Source organism: Daphnia pulex, chromosome 11 (assembly GCF_021134715.1).
Source record: "Daphnia pulex isolate KAP4 chromosome 11, ASM2113471v1".
Lineage (NCBI taxonomy): Eukaryota > Metazoa > Arthropoda > Branchiopoda > Diplostraca > Daphniidae > Daphnia > Daphnia pulex.
This window is the reverse complement of record NC_060027.1, coordinates 2,941,522-2,963,064: the sequence shown is the minus strand read 5'-3', so window position 1 is coordinate 2,963,064 and position 21,543 is coordinate 2,941,522. Positions and strand designations below refer to the sequence as shown.

Below are 21,543 nucleotides of genomic sequence, written 5' to 3'. Positions count from 1 at the left end.
TTTTTACTATAAACACTTCAAGCAAAGTGCAACTAGGACATTTTGAGAGCCAAGAGGGACCTGCCACCACACCGGCACCTCCTCGTTTTTAGTAAAAGATGTAGAATATTAGATATCAAAGCTTTGAGTTTATTTATTTTTTCGAAATTTCTTTCTTGAACATATAAAAAAAGGGAATCACTTACTTTGTATAGCCCATCGTTAACAAAAGCAAGGAAGTTTGACAAATTGTACATCACGATTAAAATGAATTTCAGATTAACAAAAATCAATAAACTGATAATATACATAAATTTCTTTTAGCTTGAAACGATAAGTGAAGCCAGACACACGGCTTTGAACAACAGCTGAGGAACCAGGATTTTTCTAACCTTTTAATCGACTCAGTTATCAAAATTCGCATTTGATTAAAGTAGCGCAGTCATCGTCCCGTTTCAAGCCGCTGCTGTTCTCCGGCATCGGTACACTTACAGTTTGCTGCTGTTCTATTTGCGACTGTTCAAATTGAAAAAAGACGAAAGAATAAGTAATTTTGTCAAAATACCAGCCGGGTGTTTATATTACCAGTTCATTCATTTTGAATAAAGTGTTGCTGAAATTTTGAAATGGGATAGTGTCCTCAGTTTTGCTGGCCCCTCGAATTCCTTTGCAATCCCTTGACTTCAGAAATTGTAAGATGAGCAGGATCATCATCGCCATTATGGCGAGGCAGACAAAACTGAACCCCAACAGAAGAGCAGTCGATGAGGACGAATCCAGATTCTCGATTAATTCTGTTTTTTGAACAACTGCGGCGCTGGCTTCTGGCGATGATATGAGATCACAGTTCAAAGGCTCGTTACGATAGACCACCACGCCCATCGCTGGGTTACGATAGGTCCGAAGGTTAACGGGATTTTTCGATGACCCATCTTTGGGTAACGACCAAAGCTTCTTGCGATCGTAGTCACTCCAGTAGACGTAATCTTCGCCCACCTTAAGAATAATACCAGAACAATTAAATGAAGGGGCTAATGATTTTTAAAATGAAAATGATTAGGATTATTGACACACCGTGAGGCTGGCGATGAAATGACCGAAACCGCGGTAAAATTCCTCTCTCCCACTACCGTTCACGTAGCTTCTTTCGATGAGGAAAAAACCGTTGCGAAGGTCTTCGGCCCAGTAAATCATTTGTTCCATAATGTCGAGGTCGAATGCGTGTAACTGTAACAAGTCCGAATGAACAATGACTTCACGCTGGCTTCCGTTAAGGTGCGAACGCTCAATGGTAGGCAGTGAATTGTGAATATTTGTCCAGTATAACATTCTAAAAACGAAACAGGTAATCAGCTAAATAGGCAGTTGAGGTCAGATAATTTGTTTGAATACCTTGTACAAGGATCAGAAACTAATGCCTGTGGTCTAGCGTCACTTTCCAAGAGATGGACAACCTCCACTGACGTATTTTCTTTGGCGTGAATGCCGTCGTTATCGATCTGAATTTGACGGATGGAACGGTTGAATCCGTCCGTCCATAACAGCATTTTATTCACGGGATCGTACGCCAAACTCTCAACAGTTTCATCGTTATTTTCTGTCAGGGTAGAAAAAGAAAGAAATGTATTGCAACTTTTTCTTGCGCATTAATTTAAATTAGCCAAATTTTACTTTCGATAATCTCTTCTACTAGACGAGGAGATTCATCTTCGAGACTGACGCTGAGTATGTGACTCTCAAGGTGACGAATATCGGAGAAAAAGAGTCTCTTGTTTGTGGCATCGTACGCGAGGGCCGACAACTTTGAGGCGTTGTAAGAATTGAGTGTTAGTTTTCGGTACGTTGTTCCTTGGCTGAGTAATTCAAGCTGGTCGCCAGCAGCGATGATAAGATCTGTATACGTCAATCCAATTTCAAAAGGGCACCAGTAAGATCATGTACCCAATCCATTCAAGAAATTCGCCATGTCAACGCTGATAAAGGGATCATGGATCAAACAGTACCCAAGTAGACATTTTCGCATTCATATACAAAAATAACGTGAGACGTTTAACCGCGTTTAATAGAATTTAAAAACAGATTTCGTAATATCTACTTTAATCACAGTTCAGAATAAGCTAATGATTAAAATCAACCGAGCTATCAACAATTAGAGAAATTTGTGAACACTTACCGTCGTGAGTGTAGCTAGAGACTGTCGCCAAGGTGAGCCAAATGAAAATAACAAACGCTTCCAGTTTCATTTTTCGTAATAATAATTTGGAACAAAGGCAAAGTATTATTATTCGATTTTTGTGAATATCTTTCGAGTAAAAAGGTGGGACTCGATTTCAGTTGTGTCTTGATTCGGCTCGCCTTCGTTTAGGTTGTGCGCGACTCCTCTTCGTTGTGGGCACTGACTCCGTCACTCCGATCCGACCGGGTTTGATTTAAAGCGCACATCCCTTGAAACCTTTTGCCCTTGATCGAGTCATGTAACTTGCAGTGAAAGCAATCTGTTAAGGCGTTATGTAAATGTCTTTCTACTGCGCACTGTGAAATCTCGCGAATGAAAAAATATGAATTTTGCCCTCCGCCACAATATCCGTAACACTTTGAAAATTGAAACGGTTTTTACAAACTGTATACTACCACCGATAACTTTTGATATTTGATATATACTTAAATGCGGAGCTGACTAGTGTGGGCTACTATTTTTTAAGTTAGAGCAGATCGTTTTCTTAACTCTTAATCGGATAAACTTGGATAAACTTTAGGGATTCCGGGAATTCCTTGTCTCCGTTGGTTGCCATGTAGAACGACGTTCATGTTATGTAATTAAAGAATTTCATTTGAGGCATTTATTTGATCGAACTCTTATCTTAACATTAATGTTGTGGATAGTATACCGTACACCTTGGTCGTTTGTTTACCTTTCTCCGGCCTTACTTGTTGACAATTCCTACAAACTTTCAACTTTCCCTGCGAGATTTCTGACTAATGATCTTTCGTTCCTGAAATCGTTACAAGGCCAAAGTGGGTGAAGGTTGTGTACTAATGGCAATGAGATATAAAGGAAACATTCGGTGTTGCTATCTTCACTTTTCAAGGTATAACCGACTGGAACAAAACAGAAAATGACGAGTGCAGTCGAGTATCACGTTTGCTGTCTGTTGGTAGTTCTTTCGTTATCAGGTAACAACCGAACAAATTTTTTTTTTTCAAAAGTTATGGGTCAATATTTCTAACGCGCTCAAATGGTTATTCGTTACCTAAAACCACTAGCATTCCTCTGTCATGCCAAAGAACCTGAATGTCCATTTGGCAGCCCGAAAATAGATCTGGCCGATCTCGATGGACGTTGCGACCGTTTCTGGATGTGTGAGGACGGACTCATTTCGGACATTTTCTGCCCATCAGGAAACGGTTTCAATCCTGCCAGTAAAAAATGCGACACTAACGCGCCTTGCCTCACAGATTCATCTTCGGTCACAACGGAAAGACCGGCTGGACTGTCACGCATTGTCGATATCTTGGTAACGAAGTAAGAGTAGTCTGTAGAGTTGATTGTTAAATAAGCTTATAGTTATTTGGTAACCGGATAAAATTTAAGAACATTTACTAAGACGACTATGTATACGTTTCCGTTTCAGATCGAAGCCCGGACAAACCGGCCAAAATGAAAAGACTTCAAAGGGCCTTGAAGTCTTGACGTCTTTGTTTACGCCACTGATTCTCCCTTTAGTTCGAATGGTGGCTGGTTAATGTGTACTTTGGTTTGTGTGTTTTTGTAAAGAATCGCTGTGAGTTTAGTATAAAGAATTGTGTGTGATTGCTCATGCTGCCTAGGAAATCGCCAAGTCTCCGCTCAATGTTGTAACTTGCAAACTTCATTCCAAATCTACAATTAGAAAACGTCGATACGTATCCGGTTTTTTTTATTCATTTCACAGTAGTTTTCCTATTTTTGAGCTCTTTAACTGTCCGCAAATTATATAAGAGCCCATTGCTTATGCGCATCTAATCAGGACTGCTGACGCAAAGTTTATAAAAATGCTTACACATTCCCATAGTAAGGGCGTGGCAGTGTAATGAACGATGTACACAAAAATATTACAGATTATGCGTCGACTGTACATAGTCCAATCACAAGCGGAAATATTTAATGGAATGGAAAAGTATAAAAAAATCTTTTGTTTAAGCGGAGCGTTTGGGATTTTAAAATTCGTATTGCAATAAAGCGCCACCATCGTTGTCGTTATCATTCATGAGTAGTATAGCATTGCCTCCGCTGATTTCCTTCGTCGACTCGCTTGTCATCAGCTTGTGTGTTGTTATCTAACCAAAAATTCAATCACTTAAATAACAAATTAATTTGAAGGTATGCAGAGTGATAATAGATTATACCATTTCAGACATGGTCACAGCACTGCTGCAGTTCTGGAAATTACGGAAAGCGAAAGTGCCTTCATTCCTGTTAGGCAGAGCGAGGAGCCGTTTTAAACTCGCCCACCAAACAATTACAGTGATGGTTATTCCCATTACGACGAGGCCCATAACACTTAAAATTACTGCAGTTATTTCTTCTTTGCTTTCAGAAGACCCGTGGTGAAATTCTGGTGATAAACACGCGCTGCAGTCGAGTGGCTGGCGACGGAATATCACCACACCCATTGCTGGATTTCGGGAATATGTTCGAAGGATCATGGGACTTTTCGAGGATCCATCTTTCCGTAGAGCCCAGAGGTTTTTGTGGTGATAATCCGTCCAGTAAACATAGTCGTCACCCACCTTTGTGTTTGAATAACGATTTTAATTGAATAAGTAACTCGATATGCCAAAGCGAAACGCATTTTATACCGTAAGACTGACAATGAATTGCCCAATTCCGCGATAGATTTTCTCTCTGCCGCTCCCATTCACGAAGCTTCTTTCAATGTGGAAATTGTGGTAGTCGTCTTCTCTGAGGTTGTCTGCCCAGTAAAGCCTCTGCTCCAGCACATCGAGGTCTAGCGCGTTGGGCACAAACAGATCGTTTTGAATGAGGATTTCGCGCTGACTCCCGTTAAGAAACGAACGTTCAATCGTAGGGCGGGATTTATAAATGTTGGTCCAATACAACATCCTGGGAGTAACCAAAAAACAACTATTTTATTAACTAAATTTCGTCATAGTCTCCTGGACTGATTTTTACCTCATGCAAGGATCGAATACCAATCCCCGCGGTTTGGCGTCAGTTTCCAAAAAATGGATAATCTCAATTCCGTCCTTCTCTTCTATGTGAATATGCTCCTGAGCGACTTTTACTCGACGTATGGATCGATTGAACCAATCGGTCCACAACAGCATTTTGTTCACGGAATCGTACGCCAAACTCTCGACAGTTTCATTGTTGCTTTCTATGTGAGTGTGACAAAACAAAAATCCAAATACTTTAGGATAACAGCTTTTTTTCTTATGTAATAATAATGGGATCATGGATTACTCTCGACGATGTCTTCAACGGGACGGCTGGATTCATCGCCAAGACTGACGCTGAAGATGTGACCGTAGTGATGGTGTCGGTCTGAGAAATAGAGTTTCTGGGTCGTGGCGTCGTAAGCGAGGGCCGACAATTTCGTGGCGTTATAAGAACTGAGAGTCAAGCTTCGATAAGCGCTTCCATCGGTGAGAAATTCGAGCTGATCACCAGCGGCAACGATGAGATCTGTATACGAAAAATGATATTAAAAAGGGGAGCAGGAAGATCAAGGACCCAGTGGACTTATAATATGTTTCGTTGGCAAACTCAGCGTAGAAAATAAACCGTATTATTATTACCAAACACAGCAAAGGTTTACCAAACAAGGCTAGTGATACCCAACTAATGTATACACCCAAAAAATGCAAAGGACCGTTTCAACTCACACCATTCACTTACCATCGTATTTGAGACTGCGCACCACTGCAATTGCAATTGCAAGGAAAGTTACGTAATGTTTCAGCTGCATATTTTAAAAATTAAATTAAATGAATAAAGTATGGGCCTGCAAAAGATATTTTCTGCTTTCACTTTGGTTTGTTCTTCCTTCTTGTTGAAACTCTAGCACGACTTGTAAAGCGCTGATCGCTCTGTTCACTGATCGATTTCACATGAAAGCTACGAAAGTCATCTTTTGAGAGATGTAACGTCTGTGTGTTACGGCGTAGGCTAATTTAATGCACGCGATTCACACTACGCACTTGATAGTGCGCAGCGTGTAAGTAATCGTTTTATATTGTGACATCTGCTGAAGTATCTGATTTCTTTTCAGATTTCGGATGACTGGGATCCGCTAAATCGTGTCGCAACATTAATTGCGGTTCAAGACTGCTGTGACGCACACCGAATTGTGTGTTAATACTTTGAACGGCCAAATTTAGGTCAACATCAGATGCTACTCGCAAAAAATAAGAAATGATACCTTTTTTATAATTAAAAAAAATTTCCATCAGAGTCATTACAATTGCAGAGGGATGAGGACGTTTTTAATTGCAAAACTGAAAATGGCAATGTTGCGCCTTGCGCGTAACTTTCAAGATGGCTGCTGGCATTCGACGAAAATCGACATTCGACAGCAGCTGACAGATCCCCGGAGTGCCGTTCTGGTTTGTAGAACATTTTTCAGCTTCATTTGTTTGCCTGAAAACCAGTTTATTGTCAAAGCCAAACTTTTATCATGGAAGTGGTAGTTCTTGTGAAAGCTTTACCTGAAGACCAAATACTTAGAGGCTAGCTTACAGATTTTCGGCTCGTTCTTTCGAGTTTCGAGGGAAAGGGATTTTTCGAAGGAATTGGGCTTGTCGCGTGCTGTGGGGTGTAGTCATTCATCATGGTATAAATGGTCGTAAATGGTTGTAAGTAATTAGTGGGTAATACCATGGGTATGTAGTTTACATACATTTAACTTTACTTCGATTGTTCTTACCTTCTTTTGGTTGTAGTAAATATTAGCTGTTTTTAGAGACTTGCATAGTCCGTCTTCATTCTCTTACTGCCACTTATTATGTTCCATATTTTTAAATTTTGCCATATGCTAAATTTACATTCAAGTATTCAACTATGTACGCTCTTGATTCCTCACTTAAGATTTTTGTGGTGTTGGCGTTAGGGAAATGAGGACTACAGATTTCTTGTTTGAAAATTGTTGTGGTAAAAGTGGTGTGGAAATATTAAACGGGTTTTCAATAATTTTTGGGTCTTACTAACCATACATTCCATTAGAACTCAAATGTTCTTGAATTTGTTTTGTAACAAAAAATGTTACTCTCGCAAAGAGTCCAAACCATACTTACAAATGTTCATTGGTTAAAACAAAAAAATTGAATGCTAAATTTTCATTTGTATTTGTTTCATTCAGGTGTTTCCATTCACATTTTCATGGCTGAAAAATCAAGACCAAACATGACTGATTTGAATGGTGGATAATATAGGTAAGGCTGCTTAGAAATAAACTTGTACTCACAATTTTAGGCTGTGTCTTTCCAACTGAATGGCAAAGTTTGAACATGAAAAGTTTTCCTTGGGTGGTATATTTGGCTTGCAAGGGTTTGAAAATATGCAGATTCTTCAGTTTTTTGTTTTGCACTAAAATTAACAAGTAAATCTTTCTTAGAGAAAAGAGTCTTCTGAATAACTGCACTATTCAAAATAGAAATTCACAATAACTTGTTGTGTTGAAATTGGAAAGTTTGAATTAGTAAGGAACCGTAACCAATCAGATTCTGTAACAATCAATTTTGAATTCTTTTGTTTTTGCTGACTTTTAGCTCCTTGGTATCATTTAGAATTTCAAACAATCTTGTGTGTCTAATAAAAATGTTGAATTCTGTTTGTGAGATCACTTTTTCTTTTACAGGATACCTGCTGCTTCAAATGAGATATCTGATGATGCAGCCATGCTGATCCATCCTCAAGATGGAAATGAAATATTTAATATTTATTTTGGTTCGATTGTTTTTATTTGTGGTCGTTTTTCTTTTGGGTGGAATCTCCTTCCTTTCATGGAGAGTACGCCTCATTCAGGCCCAAAAGTCTTATTTTCTAAATAATGCGAGTTATGATGTCTGCTGATTCTAATACTTTTGCAATGACCGAATGGCCTTCAGCTGCAGCAGTTTCTTCTCGTCTTTTCCAGAAGAACTTTACTACCTGTAACTATTACCCACCAGACCAACAAAGGATCTTTGGCTCTTGTGTATTTCAGTATATTCGCGTATGGAAGCAAGCTAAACAGCTATTGGTCTTGTTAGGCACAATTTTAATAGATCTCACACTGTCGTTTAACTAAATAAAGACATAAACGTTTATGTATGTAGCCGATTTAGCAACAATTGTAGTGTTTCTAAAGGCTAGATCGACCCGAGATGTTTAACAAATAGTTCGGCGGATAGGTAAACGCTTAAACAGTCACTCCTCAAAGTAAATTTGTTACATCATAGATCCTACCAGTTATGTAAAAAATGGGTCTGAATGATACAGATTTATCTTATTCTTAATGATTATTAGATGAAAAATAAATAAAAGTGTAAATTACATCTGAAAGGAATTGCATTTATTGTCCCGCCTCCACCCACAATTCCTCCACTTTTTTACTGACATACCAAACAAACATACATACATACATACAAGTAGTTAACCCGTTGGCTGCCACGCCATACAACCCGTAGGTTGTTTTTCTACTACTCTACGCGCCACGTCAGAAGGATCCATGACCAAAGAGGGACTTGCCATTGCTGACAAGTCCGGGCTGACACGGTGACAGGAGAAGATGGAATGCACAACCTCTAGAATCCATCACCGTATCGACAAGGGGGAAGTCCCTATGGTGCATTGCCTAACAGGGCCTTTCGGCGAATCTGGGGCTGGTGCGACTGTCCCATCCCGCGGCATGTAAACCACGAGACCGAACAGCGCGGCCCGTGCTAAGGAGCTAGGGGAGAACAAAGGCGTGGCAGCCAACGGGTTAACTAACACTAACATATACCAACAATAAATGATGATCCGCATTGAACCGCTCGTAAATATGCCATGAAGTTCTTGTAGTGGGACCCACAGCGATCGTGTCTCTGATCGCATGATGGGAAACCGGAGACATCTAAATTAGATAATAAAATCATCTTTCAGTCAGATTACTACGAACGAAAATATTCTATCGTCATTTCAACTTACGTTGTCAGTTGGTGTCCACGAATAATGAAGATAAAGAAAAAGCTGCTCAAAGTGGTCAAAGCTTTTCCCCTGACGATCCGCGCTGATTTTTTCCAGATACCGGCGACCTTCTGGTGTCCATCTTCTCAACATCTCCTCTTCATTACCTGAATAAAGACAAAACAATTCTTATTAAGTGAAATGACAATGAAACTTGAAAAAAGCTAACATTGATCAGGTTTTTTGGCTCAAAAAATTTAACAGCACTTTTATTTGCTTGAATCCTAACTAGCAATACTCAGAACTGTACATGGAACAAAGTTCACTTTCGGGTTTCAAGTAACACTTAAGCGCGCAAGAAGGGCCTGATTTTGGAATTATTTTGGAATTATTACACAGACAGAGAGTTTAACGCAAGTAGATTATTACGACTACTAAATACTAGTAGATAATCTAAGAAAATAAGTCGATTGTCGGGTACCTGGGCATAATTCCATGGAGAGTGACAAGCGGACGGAAGCGACTGGTCTAACTCGTCAGTGAAGTATGACAAATTGTTTAGCACTATTAGCAGCATAATAAGCAGAGAAGCTAGATGAGTGTGGGTAGTGAAGATAAGGATGGAGCAGAAAGTTGGTAGAAGTCACTCTTCTGTAATGGACAAAGCCCAGCATCAAGGATCTCTGCCAGGACCACACAATTCCAATAAAGAAACTGCGTTGTAGATTGACATCGGCGGCCGACTCGAAAAATCCAATGGATCCAATGGCATACACACAACCTATGTATTCCGAAATCAAAGAACAGAAAAAGGTTTTAACATTGCAGTGAGGCCCATAAATACCCACCGCCAAGGTGGAATCCAAAGTGAATTACATGATAAAGAGAGAACATAGAAGCACACCTTTACCTCAATCTGTTGTAGGCTTCCTATTACTCATTTCTTGTAGCTGTGAAGTGGGAGATGAAGAGAATGGCAGCAATGCAATACAATTTCATGATGCAACAACTCCACAAAAAGTGTTCAAAGGTGTAAACATCTTTCAGGCAAGAATGAACCTGTTAAACAAAAGGGTATTAATTTTGTGATTATTTTATTGCATTGATGGATGATGAGGTATTAAAATCGGAAGGTTATGCTTACCTGTAATTGTACATCCAACGCCACAACTTTTGGGAAAAACAGCTCAAAGTTTTGACTAAGATGTGAGAGGATGATGCAGATGAAGCTGGGGGTGTGAGTTACAGAAGTGTTGAGCAATTTTTTCTTAAAATGGGGTCCAAATTAATCTGATGACCAGACGGCAGGTACATTTTCTACAATTCCAAATGTACCAATTAGTCGAGTACACAGTGACTGATAGAAAACTTGCTACTGTGTAGTTAGAATAATCACAATAAGCTTACATGTATATAATTGGTTGATTTTTGGCAGTAAAACAGCAAAATTCAAACACAAACCAGAAAAGAAGATGACATAACTCGTTCACACATTTCGTCATTTTCAAAACAATCAAACGCCATCTAGCGGCACACTGGAAAATCCTCTGATCGTTAAAAAAGCGGACAACCCCTTATGGGAAATTTAATATGGAGACAGGAAACCATCTCTCCATGCCCATGGCCAATTCCAAAAGTGGATATTTCCGACACACCACACACATCAGTTACGAATTTTCGTACGCTCAGCTGTAGAAAAAGAAATTTGCAATTCATTGACGAACGAAGCAGATATTTCTAGCGTAAATTGAACATTCTTTTCAATGCCAAACGGGTTATTGACCTATCTGACACCAGCACTACGTTTCACGTAACCATGGCCATGAAACTTGTAGCTAAAACTACCACCCAACTCTAGCGATGGGATATTACAGTTAAATCAATCCGGTTATTGAAAGAGCGAATCTTTCACCTTAAGCACGAAGGATATCACTCCTCGTTGGCTAGAGTCTGCCATTCGTCATCTGGCGGTAATTGGGAAAGTTAACTTTGATCACCTGAAGAATCTTGGGTCCTAAGATGTCATTGATCTGAAAGCAACGACTTGTCCAATTCACCTATCCATTCCACACTATATTATTTGTAATTTGCCTAAAAAATTCTCGACATATTTTCTAAATAAATTTCATGTTATTTACATATTTAAAGTTAAAGAAGGTGTAAAGTTTGTTAAGGAAGTTTAATGAAATCATGAATATTCCATATTCCATAGTCAAGTGATACAATCTTAAAAATCTAACTGGAAGAATGGAAGATATAAAGATTTGCTTAGGCTCTTGCAAATTATTCATAGGCAAATTAAAGATAACCGAGGAATAAAGTTGAAGAGTAAAAAACTAAAGAGAGACAGGAAAAGGAGAGAAAAGAAAATTCAGTTCGCCCAGCATTATTGTTAGGGTTAGTGTATGTGTTGTTGCTGTAATCGCCGGTGCTACACGGAAGAGACTCGACGGGCAGGTCCGTCTGCGGAATCCAATTGTCGAACGGCTTCACACCATCGGCTGCCATCTGATCTCGCACCTGCACACATGAAAATTAGAATTAATAAAGAATAACTTTAAAAAATAAAATAATTATCAAACCTCTTCGGTGCCTTTGAAGACACGCAAGAAATTCAAACCGGCAACTTTTTCCAGATCGCTTTCTGTCCAACCGCGAGCGATTAACTCAGCAAACAAGTCCGGATATTTCGAAACGTCACCCAATCCTTCTGGTACCCTATCGGTATTTTAATATTACAAGATAATCAAAGGTTATAGGCATAACGTTAAATTTTAAAAATCTTACCTTGAGACACCGTTGTAGTCGGCTCCAATCCCGATGTTATCAACTCCCGCAACTTTTCGGATATGATCCATGTGGTCTAATAATAAAACAGTATCAGTTACAATAAGTAACCAGTTTACACTATCTTTTAAAAACAAGTTTACATACTTGCAACATCTTGAAGAGTTGCTGGAGAAATACTGCAAGTCACGAAGTCCGAATAAAAGTTGATCATGACGACGCCACCCTTTTGAGCCACCAACTTGAGAATGTCATCGGGTACATTGCGCGTGTTGTTGCACAATGCGTACGCCGACGAGTGAGAGAAAATGACGGGCGCTGTGCTAGTTTCCAGTGCGTCTCTCATCGTTTTGCGTGAAACGTGCGACAAATCAATCAGCATTCCCAATCGATTCATTTCCTTAATAACCAGCTTGAAAGCGAAAAAGTTCCGATAAATCTTTTATTTTTCCAGATAACATGAAGTCGGGTCATACCTTGCCAAAAGAAGAGAGGCCATCATTGACAGGCATTCCGCCTGGATTGTCCAGTTGCGAGTTATCCGCCCTAAAGCCAATAAACGTCAGATTAGAATGGCGCAACAAACTTATATTAAGAGCAGATTGTTACCAAGGAGTAGGACAAGCATGGGTCAATGTCATGTAGCGCACACCCATGTCATACATCATACGGAGTATGCCCAATGAGCTGTCGATGGAATGGCCACCTTCCACTCCTACGAGACTGCCAATTTTCCCCTGGCTAAAAGCGTCCAAGATCCCTGAAATGTCAAAAAAATTAAGTCAAAACTATCCTTCAGGCTTCAGCTAGCGTTAAGAAAAGTTATCGTCAATGTGGAACCTTTTGCTGATGTAACAAATTCGAAAGTACTGGGATTGGCTTCCACCATTCGATGAATGACGTCAATCTGTTCCCATGTCTTGGCGAGGGCGTCCTTGTATTGAGTCTTGCAGTCCACATAGGCCACCCAAAACTATAGATGGTGTACATACAAAATAAAGTGTCACTTTAACTTCAATTTGGATTCAATAATTTCGGGTTGCTAACATTACCTGAGCTCCGACTTGACCCTGGCGCAGTCTGTTGATGTCTGTATGAGACGATGGAGAACTGGCCCAAGGTTCCAATTTGGTCAAGTCAGTTATATTCAAGGCTGCGATTTGATTTTTGGCATAATTACGCAGAGTCCACGGAAAATCATTGTGACTGCAATTCATTTAAAATAAAATGAGAAACTTGTACACACTTTAAATTTAATCAATTGTTTCATCCTTACCCATCAATAAGCGGAACTCGTTCCAGAACACCTCTAGCTTGTTTTAAATAATTCTCTTTGGTAGCCGGATCGAAGCGTCGGTAGCGAGAGCTGTGGATCCCCTCCGCTACCAACAGAAGTGATAAAACAATTAAACTCAGTTTCATTTCGTATACCTTTCAACGTGAATTTGTCTCTAGTGGTATTTTATTCCGTCCGTCACTTGCAAGCAAAATCTCCCGAATGATTTGGAAGTGTGTTAAGTCTGCAACATTTTTTTTCAGTAATTTACACACAATCAGCACTCGAAAACAACTTAATCTGGCAGTCTACAAAGACGAAGAATGACTCTGTAATATTTTTTTATAACCCTGAAACTGAAATGTTACGTTATAAGCAACTCGTTGATCAAATTACAGATTCAGATGCTTTGATCTCGCTCGTAAATAACGTCTGATCCGCATTTATTGCACAAAAGATAAAAATAACTGTGTAGTTCTACTTCTAATAGTAAACAGTGCACACAACAGGACCTCTGTCGACTTACAATAAAAACCGAGCAAAGAATGCCGAGTAAATAATCGATTACTAGGCCTATCATATGTTTCAAAAGTGTTGCAAGCCAAACGCTTTGTATGGTAAATTGGCATTGTATGATGATTGCTTGTCTTCAACAATTGAATCAAAAGAAAACGAAACGTGTCTGCAAAGAAGTGATAAAATTAAAAAAATAATTTGATTTACATTTTTTAAAAGGGGAATTACATAATCAATAGACGCCATTATTGAGTGCGTCATTTTACAGCACTAGTGCACAAATTATACCGTAATGTACGGAATAAACAGTTGAAATAATTCACCGACCCAAAAAATATGTACAAAACTTGCACTGAGAGCTTTTCTCCCATTTCAAAATTCGTTCTCGATTAAGGTAGCACGGTCACCACTTTGTTTCCAACTATTGTCCGGCACCGGAGCGCTTACGGCTTGAAGTTGCGGAAACGGCTAAAAATTAAAACGCATAACAATTTAATTGCTTAAAACCTCCAGAAAGCGAATGCATTACCCTTTCACACATTTTGTAGCAATTTTCCAAATTTTGTACGACCGCAGCATTGTCGTCGTTATCTCTTCGCAGAGACTTGAAAATGGTAGTGAATAATCGGAGTTTGACGATGGCAACAATTGCTATTAAAACGAAGCAAGTGATGGGTATGCATGTTTTAGCTATCGTTTCAAATGACGATGACATCTGATCAAGAGTCATTGTCTCATTTTCTCTGTCCATTTCTTCTACTTCTGGGTTATCATATGACCACGCATCTGATTGCCCATCGAGTAATTCACACCGATCGCCACTGAATCCAGCTGGGCAACTAACAAACGAGATATGTGAGCCTACAATTTTGTAAAAATTTGTTAAACCTGTTCGGATGATTACGATCATTACCTGCAGCGCAAAACGGAATTCAAGAGAATAGTACAATCACCGTTGTGATAGCAAAAACCTGTACAAATATCAACATCGTCGTGTCTGGATGACGTCGATTCCAGAATTACCACAGGCTGGCTCTTAACGAGAACTTCTTTCGTTGGCTGACAAGTTTCTGATGAGGAAACCAGACAGCAATCTATCGGTTGACGACGAAATAGCACTACACTCATGACAGGGTCACGAAATGTTCCCAGACTTAAGGGTCGCTTTGATGATCCGTCTTTTCTAAGAAACCAGAGTTTCTTATGATCGTAATCGCTCCAGTAAACATAGTCAACTCCCACCTTAATAATTAAAGGAATGGTTAATCGACTATAAGAGAAAAATGTGATATCGGTAGTTTAGCCTACCGCGAGGTTGACGACAAATTGCCCGGTACCCCGATAGATTTCGTGTCTTCCCGTTCCGTTCACGAAACTTCTTTCAATATGGAAATATCCGTTAGGCAAACTCTCTGCCCAGTATAGTCTCTGTTCCACCACGTCTAGATCTAGAGAATTCGGCAGTAACAAGTCGGTTTTAACAACAATTTCACGGTGACTTCCGTTGAGAAACGAACGTTCAATAGTTGGACGAGAATTATGAATATTTGTCCAGTACAGCATTCTAAAGTAACGAGATAAAAATGTCAGATGCACTACAGATGCCTTTGCGAACTCACTACTATGCTGCTAGCTATCAGTATTATTGAAATGAAAATGATTTCTTACCTCGTGCAGGGATCAGAAACCAACCCACGTGGTTTAGCATCGTATTCCAAAAAGTGGACTACCTCAACACCGGCCTTTCCTTCAGAGTGGACTCGGTCATGGTCAATCTGGATACGACGGATGGATTTGTTTAATCCATCAGTCCACAGCAAAACATTATCCACTGGATCATACGTCAGGCTCTCAACAGTTTCGTTACTCTTTTCTATGAATCAACAACTTCAACATTAAACACAACACTACTAATCGTCCATAGAATGGTATAATAGATTCGTATAATTATGGAATTACTTTCTACGATGTCTTCAACATTACGGCGAGATTCACTGTCGAGGCTGACACTGAATATGTGACCATGACGATGTCGGATGTCGGAGAAAAAGAGTTTCTGTGTCGTGGCATCGTAGGCGAGGGCCGAAAATTTTGACGCATTGTAAGAATCCAGCGCCAGTGTTTGGTATGTGCTTCCATCTTTGAGAAACTCTAGCTTATCGCCGACAGCGATAATCAGATCTGTAAATAATACAAAATTATGATAACACCTCAAGATATTTGTGGTAATTATTTGAATTGAATTTATTTAGATTTAATCGGAAGCCACTTACCATCTTGTTTAACACTAACAACGGCCGCTAGCTTTAAGGCCACGAAAATGAGTAGACGTCCAAACTTCATTCTTTGCGAGCCAAGAAACTAAATCCAACTAATTCAGCTCCGGGAAACGTTGCTGTACTGATCAATAAGAGATGATGACGATTGTTTAATCGTTTCGTGTCACTGTTTTTAGTGCTCTAAATCGTTCGAGAACAAAAGCCCGTCTACTACCCTAGCGGTGGTTCTCGGTTGAAAGTCGGTATGGTTGTGATTACCCTTTTTTTACGGCCCAAAATTCGGTAATTTGAAGGGAAAAACAACCTTTACCCAAAAGTTATTGAAAATTTTTCAAAGACAAGTCAGACACAATATTTCCAGTTAAAACTCAGTTTTTTCCCAGTATTTCTAACCCCAAAACTTTATTTTGAGAGAAGTGTAAAAATCACCTCTTAATAAACGGTTGTAGACGGGTTAGAAATACTAACAAATATAAAGCGCTATTCAACCCGTTTTCACCGGGTTCTGAAACCGTATTTTAGACCAGTAAATTTAAGGTTTAAATAACTAAAAATTTCCCGGTAAATGTAATCCTTCATAATACTGTCGCTTAAAAACTTTTTTTTTATCCGTTGCCATCCGGTTTGCCCATGGTTCTGCCAACGGTTATTTCTACCGACTCAAATGTTGTCGGGTAAAGTTCTAATTTACCCTTAATTTCTCGGTAATTTAGACTAGTTTGAAACTAAAATTTAAAAATGTGTTTTTCTCCATTGCTTGCCGGTTTGCCAATGGTTGTTTCTACCGACGCAAATTTATTTTTTGGGGGTTCAAGTAATTCGTAATTTACCGGTAAACTATGTCTAACTTTAAACGAGTTATGCAACTAATTTTTTACCCGTTTTCATTCAGTTAGCCAACGGTTATATACACCAAATTAAATTTGAAAGTATAGGGTAAATTTTAGGTTAAAGACACTAGTTTTTCTTAAGTAAACCGCGCCCATATAAAACCAACGTTTGAAAAGGTTATTTTCATCCGTTTTCATCTGGGATTGCCAAAGGTTTTTTTACCAACTTGCAAAGGGTAGTTTTGGGGTTCATACAACTCTTAATTTACTAGCGAAAAAAACCGCATTTGTCAACTGTTATTGCCACTAGTTTTTTACCCATTTCCATTAAATTTATCAACGGTTATATACACCAACTTAAACTGTTAAATACCAACTTGCAAAGGGTTATGTAACTGGTTTTTTAACCATATTGATGCTGTTAACCAACGGTTATTTCTAATGATCCCATGATCCCAATGTATCCCAATGATCCATGATCCCAAAATGTACCAAAAACCTTGTCATACCGTTGTCAATATAATCTTCGAAACTTATGGCCTCCAATGGTATAGTCTCTTTTTTCAAACCAGTTCCAGCTTCATCACGGTAAATAATGAAATCAGTATCAATTTCATAGATAGGTTTCCCATTGAATTGTTTCATGATTGAATGGAATGTAATAAGTTGAAGTGCAAGAGCAAGCTAATCGAAACTATAATAAGAGAAAACACTTTAGGCCTAGTACTACAAATCCCGGAATTTTTCTTTCGTCTGTAGAGTTTGAACTATATTGCGTTCGCTGTTGCGTTTTCTACTGCTGTTTATCTCAACCTTGCCCATTGTCAGTGCATAGCAACCGTCAATGCAAATAAGAAGCATTAACCAAGCCAAGAAAAGATGTAAACATCTTCTGTTATGTGTCTGATTTGCTCTGTTTCCATAAATATGAAGAACCCCATTAATTTTTAGTCGCGCAATAACTGGAATCATTCGTTCAGCACCAAATTATTCGTAACATGCAAGTTTGCCGGGTGTGGTCAGCAGTGTAATAAGTTTCTGTCATTCAGACGCCATTGGAATAAAGTACATGGCAGTAGCAAATCAAATAATATTGAATCAGGTACTGTTTTTTCTACTTTAATTTGTTTACTGAAAGTAATACATTTATTTGTGTTATGTAGCTGTTGAATTATCAAACAACAATGCCGAAGTTGACATTTCTGTACTTCAATCAGGCGAAGCCACAGCAGAAGAGACAATTTCTGTTGCCGAAGTCAGTTCAACAGATCAAATTGACAAGCCAAATTGTGCTGTGCTGCTGGTGTTCAGGAAATGGCTTTGGCAATCAGCCCAGAATTCAAAAAGTATCTTGAATTAGTTATTGGCATGCTACACCAAGCATCTCAAGCCCAGGTCAACCGAGTAACTACAATTTTGTTTAATTTCAAAGGGTTTGGTTTTAATGTTTGTTTATTTGCAGAATGATATTGACATCATGGATTATTTAAATGAACTGCGTGAATGCTGCCTTGAAGCATACACTGGAATTGTCCAGGGTCTCAAAGGGGAAGACAAAGAAACTATTGGAAATGATGTCCAGCTAATACATCCACATGTTCACCATGTTCCACACATGATAAACTTCATAACTACGATTGCGAGAGACGGGAGAAATGAGATGGAACCATTTCTGCCGTCGCTGGTCTTATTGGGTACAGGATCATTTTTGATTTAGCCCGTACTTGTATATAATATAATTTTCTCTCAGGGATCCTTGCTCTGTGTTTGGACATCAATTGCTGCCTTTCGTTGACACTGAACCAATCACCGACATGCTGACTATTGGACGACGATCTAAAACGGGAAAGACAAAGTATCTGTCTAACTGGGCCACGAAGGAAATCCGCTGACTGAAGGCCACCGTTACTTCGAGTTGGTGATTGTTTTAGCTGCTATTTTTTTTTTAGATATTAAAATCAGGGGAACGCAAAATTCTTTATTATTATTCTACTTACAATACTTTACTTTACTTGCAAAGATTATGTTTACTTTATTTTTGGTTAGCTACGCACAGTATGTTAAATATTGGTTTTAAAGTTGATTGAGAGTGAAAGAGTATGGATATGAATGCGATTCTTTGTCTTATTATCTGTTACAGTTTGACCAAATTATTATTGGCGTAGTTTTTATAATAAATGGATTTTCATTATGATTACGAGACTGAAATTCCCCTTTATATTTTTTTCTTTTTAAGCTTTTTCATGCATACATACATGACATCGGTGAAGTATATCGATATGCTGCAGAAACGATATATCGATCTACAATAAACACGTTTTGGCTGGCGGCCATTTGCAGACGAATTTCGTGCAAAAGTGCTGACGATTTGAAGTGAACGTGAACGGTTTGAAAGTGAACGATTGAAGTGTGCGTTACTTAGTGAGCTTTTGGTTTGACTTTACCGTTCAAACGGAACTTTTAATTGAACATGACGTCTCAGAAATCGAAGAAAAACCTAAAGAAAGTTCCCGATGAACTGGATGTTTTTGCTGTTGGAAGAATCCGAGAACATTGGTGTCCCAGTTCCACGTATGAAAAACTGGATGAGATACCCAGCAAAAAAGTTCAACTTGGAGAGACCAAAATTTTTTGTGTTGTGAAAACTTGCCAAACAACAGAAGATGGCGAAGTCGAAGTTTTCAGCGTTATACCCAAAACATGGCTGTCAACTGATTTGAAATGTTTGCTCTATCCTCCACCAGAAAACTCCCAAATCAAAACCCCTGCAGTGTGGAATGAGAAACAGTTTTCGAAACATATTTGGCCAAAGACATCATGGATGGAATACGATGTTGCTCACGTTTTCAACAAAACAGAAGAAACTTGGTGTAAGTTACCCTGTTGTGTATTTGTTGGATCCACAGGTTTTATAAAATTAACTAACTTTATTTTTATTCGCATTGCATAGTGGGACTGGTTAAAGCTTCCAAAAAAGCCACAGCACTTCAGCGAGGTGAGACGGATGCTTCACAGTGGTTCGACTCAGATGCAAATCTTGGCCGAGCCAAAGAAGGGGAAATAAGAAGCTTGCGAACACGTAATCTGCAACAAAAACGAGCCTTGCCAGGTATATCGTTTTCTTTCATCCCACGCTTTCAATATATTGCTCCAAATTAGTTTTTCTTTCTGCATAACATCAGTCAATAACGAGATATCTTTCTTATAGCACCGCAACCAACCGCGTCACCAACGCCAAAAAGACAAAAAACCAACAAAAAAAAACTCGACTCTGCTTCGAAGCCAGCTTCTGCCGCCAAGGCGAATACTTCGTTATCAGGTGATGCTGACAGCACCGAGAAAGTTGCTCCGCAACCAATTTCTCCCAAATTCGTCAAAGCTAACCCTCTACCGGCAACATACGATCATTCCGATCACGCCGACGATGAAGATAGTAATCAGTCTATGCCGCAGCTTGAAGAGTCAACTTCAGGAGAATCGGATGATGGCGACTCATCAAGTGTGAACAACCGCGATGGTGATAGTGATAGCGATTCGGGTTCTGAGAAGGGAGCTGCCGCTGCAGGTGTGAAAGAAGCTGACCCACTAGCAGACGTGGTTATTTGCGATGGTGAAATGCTAGCGTTATGCAACATCATGAATCAAGGTATGAAAAAGTATAATTAAACCGAATCAATTGACGAATTAAACCTTGAATTGTTGATTAATTATTCTTTTTCGCATTCAGGCGATCAGACAAGTTCCGTAAATCTGCAAACGCTGGAAGAAGTTATTGGACGTGCCGTGCATCAACAACTGGCCCAATTTAAACAACATGTCGACAACCAGTTTGCAAAATTACACCGTCGGCTTGATCGAGTCCAACACTGCAACGTAGTCGAGTATGCCAAAAAAAACGTTGCTGCACACACAGAAGGCTTTGAAAAAGCTTTTCCAAAACTCCCGTGCAAATCACTGCAAGAAATTGAAGCGCTTAACACCGTACTTGGCTGCACGACCTTAGCAGTAAATGCGGTATGCAATTTTGATCACTATTTTCCGGTTGCAAACGTAACTTTTTCTTTCGTTGTCAGGTTTGCCACTTGTCCATGAAGTACAAGTCAGCCACACTTGTCAACAAATTTATAAAACTGATATTCCGAGTGTTCGTCTCTGATGAGCTGTGTGACATCATCCAATGGCGAGGATATGCTGAGTGGAAAACGGTGAAGGAAATTGGCCTTAGCCAATTACACAATTTGCTTGCTGTGATTGTAGGTAAGTGTAACATGGCAATGCAGACCATTTTGAAGTTGCAACAGACCCGCAAAGCAAAAATTTGTTCGACTTCTCGACTAGTGCGCACCTCTAGTCGAGAAGTTTCCGACTTTTTGCTTTGCTTGGGATTTTTTAATTCAGAAAAAATACGCTCAATTCTCTAATATTTACTACTGTTTCTTTTTCCAAAACTCAGCCGCCGCAAATATTTGGAATAAGTCATCCCCACCAACGGATCCTTCAAGCACCACAGTTGGCAGCTACCTGAAGAACCTGCGGAAGCAGATGTCGATGACGTACCGGAATCAAAACAAAGTGAAAGCTGTACTGAAAGTTAAGGGCCGCAAGTCATCCGACGCAGAGGAAACTTATGTCGTCGTTGATGATAAAGTCATGGAAATCTATACAGGTATTGTCGCTTTCAAACCCACAACGGAGTAGTAGTTTCAATACAGCCTTCACCTCCAACAC

The 21,543-nt window shown here is 39.3% G+C and overlaps 5 protein-coding genes and 2 long non-coding RNA genes across 9 annotated transcripts; 2 read left to right on the top strand and 5 right to left on the bottom strand.

Annotated features, from left to right (window-relative positions):
• Positions 1-108: 108 nt before the first annotated feature.
• On the bottom strand, positions 109-2,394 carry LOC124208098 (protein cueball-like). The gene is made up of 6 exons (XM_046605813.1): positions 2,153-2,394; positions 1,651-1,872; positions 1,372-1,576; positions 1,054-1,309; positions 565-975; positions 109-495 (listed from the first exon to the last, which is right to left on the bottom strand). The coding sequence occupies exons 1-6, from the start codon at positions 2,220-2,222 to the stop codon at positions 391-393; spliced, it is 1,269 nt and encodes a 422-aa protein (XP_046461769.1). The 5' UTR covers positions 2,223-2,394; the 3' UTR covers positions 109-390.
• A 529-nt stretch (positions 2,395-2,923) lies between these two features.
• LOC124208105 lies at positions 2,924-3,877 on the top strand. Of its 2 annotated transcripts, none has more exons than XM_046605826.1 (3): positions 2,924-3,153; positions 3,244-3,502; positions 3,612-3,877. In XM_046605826.1, the coding sequence occupies exons 1-3, from the start codon at positions 3,096-3,098 to the stop codon at positions 3,721-3,723; spliced, it is 429 nt and encodes a 142-aa protein (XP_046461782.1). In that variant the 5' UTR covers positions 2,924-3,095; the 3' UTR covers positions 3,724-3,877. The 2 variants fall into 2 exon arrangements, with proteins under 2 accessions (XP_046461782.1, XP_046461783.1); XM_046605827.1 differs by having other exon boundaries at positions 2,928-3,153; positions 3,244-3,494.
• A 154-nt stretch (positions 3,878-4,031) lies between these two features.
• LOC124208100 (protein cueball-like) lies at positions 4,032-6,198 on the bottom strand. Its single transcript, XM_046605814.1, has 6 exons — positions 5,879-6,198; positions 5,444-5,665; positions 5,153-5,357; positions 4,819-5,083; positions 4,366-4,749; positions 4,032-4,296 (listed from the first exon to the last, which is right to left on the bottom strand). The coding sequence occupies exons 1-6, from the start codon at positions 5,946-5,948 to the stop codon at positions 4,177-4,179; spliced, it is 1,266 nt and encodes a 421-aa protein (XP_046461770.1). The 5' UTR covers positions 5,949-6,198; the 3' UTR covers positions 4,032-4,176.
• Positions 6,199-6,298: 100 nt separating this feature from the next.
• LOC124208107 lies at positions 6,299-8,514 on the top strand. Its single transcript, XR_006880280.1, has 3 exons — positions 6,299-6,585; positions 7,338-7,410; positions 7,836-8,514. It is a non-coding gene; the product is annotated as an uncharacterized LOC124208107 (long non-coding RNA).
• A 1,528-nt stretch (positions 8,515-10,042) lies between these two features.
• Positions 10,043-11,034, bottom strand: LOC124208108. Its single transcript, XR_006880281.1, has 3 exons — positions 10,535-11,034; positions 10,272-10,444; positions 10,043-10,186 (listed from the first exon to the last, which is right to left on the bottom strand). It is a non-coding gene; the product is annotated as an uncharacterized LOC124208108 (long non-coding RNA).
• Positions 11,035-11,287: 253 nt separating this feature from the next.
• On the bottom strand, positions 11,288-13,389 carry LOC124208097 (dipeptidase 1-like). Its single transcript, XM_046605812.1, has 9 exons — positions 13,191-13,389; positions 12,967-13,120; positions 12,755-12,887; positions 12,524-12,674; positions 12,391-12,460; positions 12,062-12,326; positions 11,915-11,990; positions 11,710-11,845; positions 11,288-11,647 (listed from the first exon to the last, which is right to left on the bottom strand). Exons 1-9 carry the CDS (start codon positions 13,334-13,336, stop codon positions 11,426-11,428), a joined length of 1,353 nt encoding a protein of 450 aa, XP_046461768.1. The 5' UTR covers positions 13,337-13,389; the 3' UTR covers positions 11,288-11,425.
• A 414-nt stretch (positions 13,390-13,803) lies between these two features.
• LOC124208096 (protein cueball-like) lies at positions 13,804-16,185 on the bottom strand. Of its 2 annotated transcripts, XR_006880278.1 has the most exons (8): positions 15,980-16,174; positions 15,666-15,887; positions 15,375-15,579; positions 15,015-15,270; positions 14,620-14,948; positions 14,236-14,545; positions 13,935-14,174; positions 13,804-13,872 (listed from the first exon to the last, which is right to left on the bottom strand). XR_006880278.1 is itself a non-coding variant. In XM_046605811.1 (7 exons), exons 1-7 carry the CDS (start codon positions 16,047-16,049, stop codon positions 14,079-14,081), a joined length of 1,488 nt encoding a protein of 495 aa, XP_046461767.1. In that variant the 5' UTR covers positions 16,050-16,185; the 3' UTR covers positions 13,887-14,078. The 2 variants fall into 2 exon arrangements, 1 of the variants encoding a protein (XP_046461767.1); XM_046605811.1 differs by lacking the exon at positions 13,804-13,872 and having other exon boundaries at positions 13,887-14,174; positions 15,980-16,185.
• Positions 16,186-21,543: the final 5,358 nt, after the last annotated feature.

What these genes read in the sequence shown, in the direction of transcription:
- LOC124208098 (XM_046605813.1), bottom strand. Translation starts at nt 2,222, where the DNA reads ATGAAACTGGAAGCGTTTGTTATTTTCATTTGGCTCACCTTGGCGACA. An exon ending in AGTAGAAGAGATTATCGAAA is followed by an intron (nt 1,577 to 1,650) that starts GTAAAATTTGGC and finishes CTACCCTGACAG; the next exon opens with AAAATAACGATGAAACTGTT. An exon ending in ATTTCATCGCCAGCCTCACG is followed by an intron (nt 976 to 1,053) that starts GTGTGTCAATAA and finishes ATTATTCTTAAG; the next exon opens with GTGGGCGAAGATTACGTCTA.
- LOC124208105 (XM_046605826.1), top strand. Translation starts at nt 3,096, where the DNA reads ATGACGAGTGCAGTCGAGTATCACGTTTGCTGTCTGTTGGTAGTTCTT. An exon ending in GGTAGTTCTTTCGTTATCAG is followed by an intron (nt 3,154 to 3,243) that starts GTAACAACCGAA and finishes TAAAACCACTAG; the next exon opens with CATTCCTCTGTCATGCCAAA. An exon ending in GTCGATATCTTGGTAACGAA is followed by an intron (nt 3,503 to 3,611) that starts GTAAGAGTAGTC and finishes TTTCCGTTTCAG; the next exon opens with ATCGAAGCCCGGACAAACCG.
- LOC124208100 (XM_046605814.1), bottom strand. Translation starts at nt 5,948, where the DNA reads ATGCAGCTGAAACATTACGTAACTTTCCTTGCAATTGCAATTGCAGTG. An exon ending in GCGCAGTCTCAAATACGATG is followed by an intron (nt 5,666 to 5,878) that starts GTAAGTGAATGG and finishes TTTCGTATACAG; the next exon opens with ATCTCATCGTTGCCGCTGGT. An exon ending in CTGTGACCATGTCTGAAATG is followed by an intron (nt 4,297 to 4,365) that starts GTATAATCTATT and finishes ATTTTTGGTTAG; the next exon opens with ATAACAACACACAAGCTGAT.
- LOC124208097 (XM_046605812.1), bottom strand. Translation starts at nt 13,336, where the DNA reads ATGAAACTGAGTTTAATTGTTTTATCACTTCTGTTGGTAGCGGAGGGG. An exon ending in CGAGTTCCGCTTATTGATGG is followed by an intron (nt 13,121 to 13,190) that starts GTAAGGATGAAA and finishes AATGAATTGCAG; the next exon opens with TCACAATGATTTTCCGTGGA. An exon ending in TCTTCAAAGGCACCGAAGAG is followed by an intron (nt 11,648 to 11,709) that starts GTTTGATAATTA and finishes TCATGTGTGCAG; the next exon opens with GTGCGAGATCAGATGGCAGC.
- LOC124208096 (XM_046605811.1), bottom strand. Translation starts at nt 16,049, where the DNA reads ATGAAGTTTGGACGTCTACTCATTTTCGTGGCCTTAAAGCTAGCGGCC. An exon ending in GTTTCTGATCCCTGCACGAG is followed by an intron (nt 15,271 to 15,374) that starts GTAAGAAATCAT and finishes TCGTTACTTTAG; the next exon opens with AATGCTGTACTGGACAAATA. An exon ending in AATTTGTCGTCAACCTCGCG is followed by an intron (nt 14,949 to 15,014) that starts GTAGGCTAAACT and finishes TTAATTATTAAG; the next exon opens with GTGGGAGTTGACTATGTTTA.